Source organism: Lampris incognitus, chromosome 9, assembly GCF_029633865.1.
Source record: "Lampris incognitus isolate fLamInc1 chromosome 9, fLamInc1.hap2, whole genome shotgun sequence".
Classification (NCBI taxonomy): Eukaryota; Metazoa; Chordata; class Actinopteri; order Lampriformes; family Lampridae; genus Lampris; species Lampris incognitus.
In genome coordinates, this window is record NC_079219.1 from 33,889,618 (window position 1) to 33,902,146 (window position 12,529).

The window sequence follows — 12,529 nt, forward strand, 5'->3', positions numbered from 1 at the left end:
CCACAAACGTAAGTTCGCACTGCCATCTTCCCACACCGGAAGTGGAAAACTTCACTGCAAATAGCTTAGGGTTTACAGCTGTGGATTCACAAACCTAAAACAACATCTGTCTGTGGTTCACTGGCTGATGCTGCTGAACCACTTTATGTGGACGGCGGCTGAGGTTGACTCCTCATGAAAAACTTCCGTATGTCCATATTGCATAAGCTAGTTAGCTAACAAGCATGCTCACTGAGGTGACATGACTGAATGAAACGACACACACAAGAAAACAACCCCCATGACAATGTTAGGGCGGACTTATAGATGGCGATATTTCCCCAGTAATAGACCTTTTGCTCCACTGATTTGCTGGTCAAGTCAGAAAGAAAGACCGAGGGGAAATAACATAAAGCTGAAGTTATTTTAAAAACCTAAAAGATTTGGGGCTTTTGAGATAACATTCAGAGCTGGAGCCCAAGAAGCCACCCCCCTGCACCGCCGCTGGGCACCACAGAGTAATAAAAAGCTACATCTATATTGTCATAGCAGTCAGGAGGAATGAAAAACAAAAATAACGGAAAAAACCCCCAAAATGAAACAATAAATAATTATTTCATGAATGATTATAATCATTCATTTGACATTTTCTTTGGATATTACTTTATGAATAAAGAGAAAGCAGGACAAGAACATATTTCGCCTTGTGTGATGGAGCGGCTCCATCACTGACTGACGAACACACACCATACATAAATAAACCTCGCTATTATCTCTCTTTCCTTCTCCAACCAAGGGTGCACACTTGGTAGTTGTATTTTCATTGAGGCATACAGTCACACACACATTTTATTTGCTTACGATTTGTTGCAGTGCGTTGCATAATCACAATGCTATATCCCATCAATGAGTTTGGTTGGCAAAACGGGCGTACATTTTCCTCTGTTAAATAGGATGTTCTCACACACTTTCATGGTCACATGAACTGCACAATTGTGTTTCTTGGTTATAATGTTCAATTTTGCTGCAGATAACTTGTTTTGGTTTAAGGGGAATGTTTATGAAGATATGGCTAATCCTTGTTTAAAATGTGTTAAATGTATTTTTTTAATGTAATTGTTAAGCCTAGTGGGAGGGGCTACCAGTTTAAAAGGGCTGCCTTTGGCCCTGGTAGAGTCAGCGTTAGTTTGGTTACAGAGGAGCTAACAGCTGCTTTGCTTTGGTATAGTGATTATAGTGCTGTTATAAATGCCTGGTATATAGTTTTGGTTTTTTTTGGGAGGTGGGGGGTTATTGTTTTTATTTTTTAAAGATATTTGAGTTATTGAGGAGCTTCTTTTTGTAATATTTTGCAATCTAAATAGAGTAATCAGTCAATAGAGTATTTTGTTTTTCTGGTTTTTTTTCACTTTTTTGGTAAATATTCTCACTGTCTGCACCTTGGGAGGTCAGCATAATCACACTATCATCATATTTTCCGAATATGCCTGAGTTTTTTTTCTCCCATTTTTGAGGAGTTTGAAATAGAACCCCATGACACTGAAACTAAGTGCGTTACAAAAACTGAGCATCTCCTCCCAGTCCTCAAGTGTACTGCCAACTTCTCTGTAAGGATAGTAGCTGTTGGTTGTCCAAAAAGTTGCTGGAATCGGCTAGTCTCGCAAGGCTAAACCTCAAGGAGACAAGATTACTTGGAGGTCTGGGGAAATTTCATGTCAATCTTGTGTCCTTTCCTCTTCAAACTATGACACTACTCCCGCTTCGTGCTCGATTTTGATTTGTCAACCTCTTTTGTTTTCTCTGTTGCCTTTTATCTGAAACGAGTAGACGAGTTCAACAGAGAGGTTGGTAAATGGTTAGGTGACATTATAAATTAATTTGCTTGTAAATCTGCAAATGGCACGACATGGGAAAGAGCTACTAACTAAATAGGCCATATATTTATGGAAATGAAACACTACAGTGATAACATTCATGGTAATTATTCTAAATAAAGCATTTCTGAGTGGTTGGGAGACAAGAAAAGACACCGAAAGTATTAAAGAAACTAGCCTACAAGCCTATATGGAAAACTAGACACCAGTATTGACAATTAAAGTTACTATTAATTCCAGTTAGTATGAACTGTAATTCTCGAGTGAGATTGTATGAGTGCTGTGATTTCTGGGGGGTGAAGTGTGGAATGGAATATGTAATCTGCTTCTATATCATTTAATGTATTGCATCAACACAATATCTTTATCCTATAAATCAGAAAAACTCGCTAGGGGAATTGCTTGTAATTTTTCTTCTTTTTTTTTTACATTTTCTTTTTGCCATTTTTTTTTATTTTGAAATTACAAAACATTAAAAGATACATTTATACACAAAGATACATGCATAAATAGATACAATTAAAACACTTGCCAGGGGGAGGGAATACATATTATAAAGATGCTACAAAAACCACTCAATAGTATGAGACCACAGATGAGTACAGATGCATAGTTTTCACTCCTTTCACATTGGTAGATGACCTAATAGTATCCAGATAATGTTCAAGTTCGTTTTTGAATGCGGTGAAAGAAGGTTTAGAATTTCAAAATTTACATTTATGAATATGAAATTTGGCAAGTAAAAATATAAGATTTACAATAAAAAAATGTTCAGCTTTCCCCTTCTTAAAATCAAAGAAGCCAAGAAGAACATTTTCAAAGGTAAAGGGAAGATCGGCAATAATGTGTATTTGAATAAAATAAAGGATGTCAGACCAAAACCTTTTAGTGTGTACAATACCAAAATAGATGCAGAGCAGTTTCAGGCATAGTAACACAAAATGAGCAACCGATATAAATATAAATATATATATATATATATAAATATATATATATATATATATATATATAATATATATTTTTTTTTTTTGTGGTCCGGGGTGGTTGTAGCGGTCTAAGCATCGGCTTTGTGTCAATGCAGTTGCCCACTGGGGACCGGGGTTTGCGCCTCGGTCTCGTCAGATCCGACTTTGGCCGGATTTGATGAAGCAGCAATAATTGGCAATGCTGTCTTCAGGAGGGGGGCGGAATCGGTTTGTGTTCCACACATGAATGCGTCTCTGTGTGTCAGAAAAAGCAATGGTTCGGGCCGACTCCTTCGAGACCACCGGCTGGAGAGATGCAGTTGGCGAATGCATGCAGTACGAGGGTGGGTGTTTGAACTAGAATAGGGAGCGATTGGCCACTACATTGGGAGAAAAAGGGGGGAAAAATCTTTTTTTTAAACTATTTTTGCCATTTTTAACGCATTGTTTTTGACAGGATAATGGAGAGAGATAGGAAATATGGCAAAGAGAGTAGAGAGATGCCAGGCAGTAAAGGTCCCAAGCCAGACTTTAACTCAGGATGCTGCAATAAGGTCTGAGTTCATATGGTATGCACTCTTCATGTTGAACCACTGGGATGCCTCATATTGCTTGCATAACTGTAGTCCACTGGCTTCCGATTTCTACAGCAGCGGTCATACCAGTTTCCTGTTTGTTGGCGTGTGCTATTAACAATGGCATATTTTTTGTCAATGCCTGCAAGATTTACCATGGATAAATGTCAACAACATGCACAGAATTGTCGACAAACTTTCACCTGCACCTACCAGCAAATGGGTGAAAAGTTTCAAGTTGTTCATATCAAGTTACATCCACAATTATGAGGATGAGTATCCTCGTCATAATTGTGGATGTAACTGTTATAGTCGACATTCAGCCGCTATACTAAATGCTAACTGCTGTATCGTTTCTCTTTGTCAAGTCTTACCTGACAGTAACCACTAAAATGAGCAACTACAGGAGCATTCATTATCTGGATATTAATGGATTAGCTGTTGTATAAAGTAGGCAAGTGACAGAAAGTATTAAAAAGGACATTTGTTTGCATGTAAATCTTCAGAAATTCAGCTTGAAACAAACTTTTTTTTTTTTTTTTTGCCCTTTTCTCTCAGGAGAACACATCTGGATAGTCCTGGATGGACCAGTTGATGCCATCTGGATTGAGAATTTAAACTCAGTTTTGGACGACAATAGGACCTTGACGCTGGCTAACGGAGACCGTATACCTATGGCACCCAACTGTAAGGTGGTGTTTGAGCCACACAACATTGATAACGCCTCTCCGGCCACTGTCTCACGCAATGGCATGGTGTTCATGAGCTCCTCGGTGCTCAGCTGGAGCCCCATACTGGAGGTGAATGAATGAATAAGTGTATATGTGTGCATGTGTGTGTGTGTGTGTGTGGGGGGGGTGATTGGTGATGAGTGTGATGTTAATGTGCATGTGAATGTATGAATGAATGAATTTGTGGTGAAGCCTTTGAGTGTAGCTGAAGCTGTGCATGCAAGTGTACATTTTCTATGATATCTGCAAAAGTAGTATCCTGCACCTTTCCCCTCACTTCAGTTCTTCCCTATTATCAGTTAACTTTAACTTAACTAGACTATACCAGAACCAAACTAGCACTGGAGAAAAAAAAATCCCAAGAAAAAACTCAATGACAAATTAAATATACCTAATTTAAATATGAGGACAAACTAAACAGCAAATGACAAGTGTATATATATATATATATAAAAAGACATGCCACTTATTAGCTCAACTCTTTTTAAACCACACTACAACAATATGCTGGCTCCTTTCCCAGGGCTGGTTGAAGAAACGTTCCCCGCAGGAAGGGGACGTGTTGAGAGATCTCTTTTCTTCCTCCTTCTCTGAGCTCTACCGCTTCACCGTCCAGTCCCTGGAGATTAAAATGGACCTGCTGGAGGCTTTTGTCATCATGCAGTGTATCAACATGCTGCAGGGGCTCATAACACCGAAGGTAACAGTCTGAATGCTGTTTTTACTCTTTTTAACTGTCAGAGTTTCTGCCCACTTTCACATGTTAGAGTGGCTGAACTTGTGTCCTTCTAGAATTAAACACAATGTAGTTTGTTTTTTTATGGTTTTTTTGCATATTAAATGAGAATCTATTTTGAATACTGGCCCAATTAAAAGTTTTAGGGTGACAAGTTCCAGTTTCTCCAAAATAGATATATCTGTTGGGGGTGGAGTCAATATTATACCATTCTAAAATATACCAAAATAATTGTTGGAAAGGAAAACCTCCAAGATGTTATCCTCTTTTCTTTTTTTTTTAAATGACTACTACTTTTGGCTGCTCCCATTAGGGGTTGGCACAGGGGATCATCAATTTCCGTCTCTTCCTGTCCTCTGCATCTTCCTCTGTCACACCAACCACCGGCATGTCCTCTCTCCCCACATCCATAAACCTCCTCTTTGGCCTTCCTCTTTTCATCTTGCCTGACAGCTCCGTCTTCAGCATCCTTCTCCCAATATACCCAGCATCTCTGTTCTGCACATGTCCAAACCATCTCAATCTTGCCTCTCTTACTTTATCTCCAAATCGTCCAACCTGCACTGTCCCTCCAATATGCTCGTTCCTAATCCTGTCCTTCTTCATCACTCCCGGTGAAAATCTTAGGATCTTCAACACTGCCACCTCCAGCTCTGCCTCCTGTCTTTTCGTCAGTGCCACTGTCTCCAAACCATAAAACATAGCTGGTCTCACAACCATCTTGTAAACCTTCCCTTTAGCTCTTGCTGGTACCCTTCTGTCGCAAATCACTCCTGATACTCTTCTCCACTCCACCCTGCTTGCACTCTCTTCTTTACCTCTCTTCCGCACGCCCTGTTACTTGGGACAGTTGACCCCAAGTATTTAAACTCACACGCCTTCATCACCTCTACTCCTTGCATGCTCACCATTCCACTGTCCTCCCTCACATTCATGCATATGTATTCCGTCTTGCTCCTACTGACTTTCATTCCTCTTCTCTCCAATTCATACCTCCACCTCTCCATGCTCTCCTCAATCTGCTCCCTACTCTCACTACGGATCACAATGTCATCTGCCAACATGTCACACTTCCCTCAAACATATCCTGCACTACTCCTACATACTTCTCTGCCACTCCCGACTTCTTCATACAATGCCACACCTCCTCTCTTGGCACCCTGTCATGTGCTTTCTCTAAATCCACAAAGACACAATGTACCTCCTTCTGGCCTTCTCTATACTTCTCGGTCAACATTCTCAAAGCAAACATCACATCTGTAGTGCTCTTTCGTGGCATGAAACCATACTGCTGCTCACTGATCATCACCTCCCCTCTTAACCTAGCCTTCACTAGTATTTCTCATATATCTCATATACATGTCATGCTGTGGCTGATCAACTTTATACCTCTGTAGTTGCTACAGTTCTGCACATCACCTTTATTCTTGAAAATCGGTACTTCGCCACTCCTCAGGCATCCTCTCACTTTCCAAGATTTTGTTAAACACTCTAGTTAAAAATTACACTGCCATCTCTCCTAAACATCTCCATGCCTCCACAGGTATGTGATGTGGACCAACTGCCTTTCCACTCTTCCTCCTCTTCATAGCTGCCCTCACTTCCTCCATGCTAATCTACCACATTTCCTGATTCACTATCCGCACATCATCAGCTAAAGTACTCCTTCCACCTTCTCAACACACTCTCATTGCTTGTCAGGACATTTCCATCTCTATTCATCATTTACTTAACCTGCTGTACATCCTTCCCAGCTCAATTCCTCTGTCTGGCCAATCGATACAAGTCCTTTTCTCCTTCTTTAGTGTCTAACCTCTCATACAACTCACCATATGGCTCTTCCTTTGCCTTTGTCACCTCTCTCCTCACTTTATGCCACATCTCCTTATACTTTTGTCTACTTTCCTCATCTCTCTGACTGTCCCACTTCTTCTTTGCCAACTTTTCCTCTGTATACTTTGCTGTACTTCCTCATTCCACCACCAAGTCTGCTTGTCTTCCTTCCTCTGTCCAGATGACACACCAAGTACCTTCCTAGCTGTCTCCCTCACTATTTCTGCAGTGCTTGCCCAGCCATCCGGCAACTCTTCACTACCACCCAAGGCTGGTCTTAACTCCTCTCTGAACTCTACATGACAGTCTTTCTTCTTCAACTTCTAACATTGGATGCTTGGCTCTGGCTTCACTCTCTTCCTCTTCTTGATTGCCAAAGTCATCCTACAGACTGATACTGCCTAGCTACGTTTTTTTGTTTTTTGTTTTTACTAAAAATGCCACATTTGATACCTTTACCCACTGGTATTTCCATAGCAATCGCAATTCAGTGTATTAGCATTCTGTAATTGCTCCTCTATATGCTGTTTTTCACCGAAGGTAGAAGAAACAGGTCCAGTACGTCAAAGTCCTAAACATGCGTTTGCACTACCCACGTATTAAACCAGCTGATTTCATTCGCTTCTTTCCCTTGCCTATCTGAAGAGTGGTTTTGAGTAGAATCAGCTGGTTTAGTACATGGATGAAGCAAAAACATGGTTAGGACCTTGACTTGCTTGACCTGGTGCTTCCACCTTTGGCTGGCAGGGTCTACCATTTCTGCCAAGGGTTCAAATGTAATGGTGCTTGTACAGGTAATGCATCGAGTCTGCCACTAAAAGGAATGACACGCTTCTTCAAGCCTATTGCTTGCTCTTCCACATCTGACATTGGCAGATGTGGAAGAGCAAGAAATAGGCACTGAAATCAAAAAAAAAAATCCACCATCCAACATTTGATTAAGTTTAATTCAATATTTGATATAGCTTTATATGTTGCTTGATATTACCATGTCGGATGACTTATTGATCAGTCTTTCTCCAAAACACACATGCTACTGCTGAAATATTTTACTGGTGTTACATCAAAATCTATGCCCATGGAAAATGGGACTTGTGTGTGACTGCTTTGTGTACATTCAGGATCATATTCGTATCAAATGGAACACTGGGATTTATGGTATGAAAAGACATTTTTGTGACCACCATATGATGTCAAATACACCAAAACAGAAAAAATAAGGAAAACCACTTTAGAATAAATACAAATATATTGATGGGTTTTCTGCTTTGCAGCAAGAGAGGCATTCCTTATGTGGAATCTATCAACTCCTTAAGTCTCAAATTTGGTGGATTTAAACTCACGAATGTATGGATCAATCTGAGATGAGTTCACCTATTTTAGTCTAGTTTTCATTCACACAGGAGAGGAAGAAAAATGACTCTACAGCAACAGCCCAAGCCCAGCAGAATAGCCTAATCACTAGGGGAACTATAAAAGACATAATTAACCTCCCTTAGCTTTCTTCAACCCAGGAGAATAAGCCTGCTCTCGAATCCTCCTCTGTGGTGTCGCATAAAGTGAAAGTAAAAGTAAAAGTACGGGTTATTTTAAAGTCCCAGTTTTGGGTATCATGAAATAGATGGTTCTTTGTGTGTTATTTTGAAGCAGCACATCGTGCCTGAAAGAAACAGAAGAGATTAAATTGCTTCATGCATCAGGGAAATATTTATCTGAGGGTTAGACCATATTTAGATAGTCAGAATCTCTCTATATTTCTGGTTACTATGACTGAAATGAATGTTCAGGCCTCCTATAAACTAAGGTACACCATCTACTTTAGCAAAAATTCATGAGTGCGACCCTGCAGTTTTCATTCATTCCTTTGTGAGTGGAGTGAAGTCATTGTAAGCCTAGGGCTTGAGTTATCATCATGCAGTCCGTTACGCACACAGGAACCCTGTCTTGGAGCCAATAAAATTCAGTTTGATTCATGGATGTAACAAGGGTTTAAAGAGAGGTTTGTTTTGCATTCACTTATTTGGGACTACAAGAAATGTACAGACATGGGCGTCCGGGTAGCGTAACGCTCTATTCCGTTGCCTACCAACACGGGGATCACCAGTTCAAATCCCTGTGTTACCTCTGGCTTGGTCGGGCGTCCCTAGAGACAATTGGCTGTGTCTGCGGGTAGGAAGCAGGATGTGGGTATGTGTCCTGGTCACCGCACTAGCGCCTCCTCTGGTCAGTTGGGGTGCCTGTTCAGGAGGGAGGGGGAACTGGGGGGAATAATGTGATCCTCCCACGTGCTATGTTCCCCTGGTGAAACTCCTCACTGTCAGGTGAAAAGAAGTGGCTGGCGACTCCACATGTATCAGAGGAGACATGTGGTCGTCTGTAGCCCTCCCCGGATTGGCAGAGGGGTTAGAGCAGTAACCGGGGTGGCTTGGAAGAGTGGGGTAATTGGCCGGATACAACTGGGGAGAAAAAGGGGGACAATTCCAAAAAAAGAAATGTACAGACATAATATCAGGACTTCATTAGTGAAAATGTGTCCAGGACAAGCTTACAAAGGTACATTCACAAATAACTTGATAATTTTTAGCCTCTAAATACACATTTACAGATAAGAATAAACATTCACAAACTTGAGAATGCATTTGTAGCTTGTGCTTTACACATTTTCAATTCTAGAGTTGTAATTTTATTTCTATAAAAGTGACTTGGTTCCTTGGTGCAGTAATATACAAGGACAATTGCAAGGTGACCAGCCTGTTACTGGGACATAACACAATGTCAAAATTGGAAAGTAAATTTGTCAATGTTGCCATTAACCTGAGCATAAAAAAGGTTTGCAGCTCATTTTAAGTACTGATGATTATCTCGACACATCACGGGTATTGGCTGTCTTTATGTACTGTTATGCCATTGTATAGGAGCAAGGTGGAGAGATATCCAGAGAGCAAATTGGGCGACTGTATGTCTTTGCACTGACGTGGAGTCTTGGGGCTTTGTTGGAACCGGATGACCGGAGGAAGATGGAGACCTGGCTCAGAGACAATGACTCCATATATCTGGATCTACCAGAAATTCCACCTGACAGCGAGGATACCATATTTGATTACCATGTGACAGCCAGTGGTAAGCATGCCTTTTCATCAACAGCTGTTGACCCTTGTATATTTGTATGACACAAAGCAGCTTATGTACATATACAGGTTATACAGAACAATATGAGAGGATTTCGTTGATTGGAAGCTTATTTACAGTGTTTGGCATGGTATGTTGCTCTGCCCAAAAAAAGGGACTAGCTTGGAGGTAGTCAAATGACTGTCCCTAATACAGCCGTTTTAAAACATTTTTAATGCTATTTTAAAGTGTCAACTGAGACTTATTGCATTCCAGCAGGCCAATGTGTCTGGTAGATGACTCAGTGAGAAGTTTAATTATCATTGACTCATCCACAGGGCATGTACCTATCTTTCTAATGCTATATAATGCCAGAGATTTATATTCCTACCAGGTCAGTGGATCCACTGGAACACCAGAGTGGAGGAGTATATTTATCCTTCTGACTTCACCCCAGAATATGGCTCCATCCTGGTCCCCAACGTGGACAATGTCAGGACAGACTTTCTCATTCAGACTATTGCCAAGCAGGGCAAGGTGGGGTCCACCAAAGAGAGGAGTTGTATTGTATTCTTCAATTGTCACATGAAAATAAGCACAAACACTGAGAAAGAAATTCTTGTCTTTTTAAAATGAAATCTATAAGCAAGTATATATATATATGATTGTCTGGGTGGCGTGGCAGTCTATTCCATTGCCTACCAACACGGGGATCGCCGGTTCGAATCCCGGTGTTACCTCCGGCTTGGTTCGTCATCCCTACAGACACAATTGGCCGTGTCTGTGGGTGGGAAGCCAGATGTGGGTATGTGTCCTGTTCGCTGCACTAGCGCCTCCTCGGGTTTGTCGGGGCAACTGTTCGGGAGGGGGGACTGGGGGGAATAGCATGATCCTCCCACATGCTGCGTCCCACTGGCGAAACTCCTCACTGTCAGATGAAAAGAAGCGGCTGGCGACTCAATATGTATCGGAGGAGGCATGCAGTAGTCTGCAGCCCTCCCTGGCTCGGCAGAGGGGGTGGAGCAGTGACTGGGACGGCTCGGAAGAATGGGGTAATTGGCCAAGCACAATTGGGGAGAAAAGGGGTGGAAGAAAATCAAAAAACAAGAAATGCTAGTCTTTATGTTGTAACACAGGCTTACACAGTTGTCTGCTAATTAGGGTTTGCATCTCACCCTTTGAAACCACTTGATTTGTATCTCAATCAGTGATCCAATGCATATAGATACATTTTAAGCAGCCAAAATATTGATATGAGCTAATTCAGTCCTTTTTCCATACAATCGGCCCTGTCCATGAATATTACAAACAGAATCAGAGTCAAGGGACAACCTTGGCAGAGTCCAACACCCACCAAAAACATGTTTGACTTTGTGCCAAGAATGTAGACACAGCTTTCACTTTGGTTATGCAAGGACGGGATGGCTTGTAGCAACTGCCCCAGTACCCCATACTCCCGCAGTACCCCCCACAGAGTGCGGGGTACTGGGGGGAGTACGGTACGTAAGCCTTCTCCAAGTCCACAAAACACATGTAGACTGGCTGGTCAAACTCCCATGCCTCCCTCGGCACTTCCGCAAGGGTAAAGAGTTGGTCCGTTGTTCCATGGTCAGGACGGAATCTGCGTTGTTCCTCCTGGATACAAGGTTCGACATTCAGTCAAAGCCTCCTTTCCAGCACCCTAGAGTAGACTTTCTCAGGGAGGCTGGGCAGTGTGATGCCCCAATAATTGGAGCACACCCTCCGGGGAAAATGTGTTTTTAGAAATTTATACAAATCTATTAAAAATCAAAAACTGAACTCTTTCATTTGTGTAAGTACTCAGACCTTTAATTCAGTAGTTTGTAGAAACACATTTGGCAGCAATTACAACTTCAAGTCTTCTTGGGCAAGTCTCTACATCCTTTGTACACCTTAATTTGGGCAGTTTATTCCAATCTTCCTGGCGGATCCTCTCAAGCTCTGTCAGATTGGATGAGAAGCATCTGAACTGCCATCTTCAGGTGTCTCTACAGATGTTCTATGGAGTTAAAGTCTGGGCTTTGACTGGGCCACTCAAGGACAGTCAGAGACTTGTCCCGAAGCCACTCTAGTGTTGTCTTGGCTGTATGCTTTGGGTCATTGTCATGCTTAAAGGTGAACAGTCACCCCAGTCTGAGGTCGCATACACTCTGGAGCCGGTTTTCTTCAAGGATCTCTCTGTATTTGGCTGCATTCATCCTTGCCTCATTTCTGATCATTCTCCCTGTCCCTGCCACTGAGAAGCACCCCCATAACATTACACTGCCACCACCATGCGAGATCGTAGGGATGGTGGCCAGGTGATGAGCAGTGCCTGGTGTTTGCTAGACACTATGCTTAGAGTTCTGCCCAAAGAATTAAATTTTTGTCTCATCAGACCAGATAATCTTTTTCCTCATGTTGTCAGATTCCTTTAAATGCTATTTGGCAAGCTCCAGGTAGACTCTCATATGCCTTTCACATGAGGGGCCTCCGTCTAGCCACTCTAACATAAAGGCCTGATTGATGGAGTGTTACTGAGATGGTTGTCTTTCTGGCAAGTTCTCCCATCTCTGCAGAGGACATCAAAAGCTCTGTTAGAGTGACCATTGGGTTCTTGGTCACCTCTCTAACCAAATTCCTTCTTTCCCGGTTACTCAGTTTGGCTAGATGGCTAACTCTAGGAAGAGCCCTTGTGGTTCCAAACTTCTTCCATTTCACAATTGTT

The 12,529-nt window shown here is 41.8% G+C and overlaps 1 protein-coding gene across 1 annotated transcript in view; it reads left to right on the plus strand.

Moving 5' to 3' along the window:
- The window catches only part of dnah5 (dynein, axonemal, heavy chain 5), a 274,534-nt gene that overhangs the window by 111,705 nt on the left and 150,300 nt on the right, over positions 1-12,529 (plus strand). Inside the window, exons 49-52 of the mRNA XM_056286379.1 lie at positions 3,952-4,193; positions 4,648-4,824; positions 9,609-9,813; positions 10,196-10,338. Of these exons, the coding sequence (XP_056142354.1) occupies positions 3,952-4,193; positions 4,648-4,824; positions 9,609-9,813; positions 10,196-10,338 (767 nt within the window). The remainder of the gene's footprint in view (positions 1-3,951; positions 4,194-4,647; positions 4,825-9,608; positions 9,814-10,195; positions 10,339-12,529) is intronic.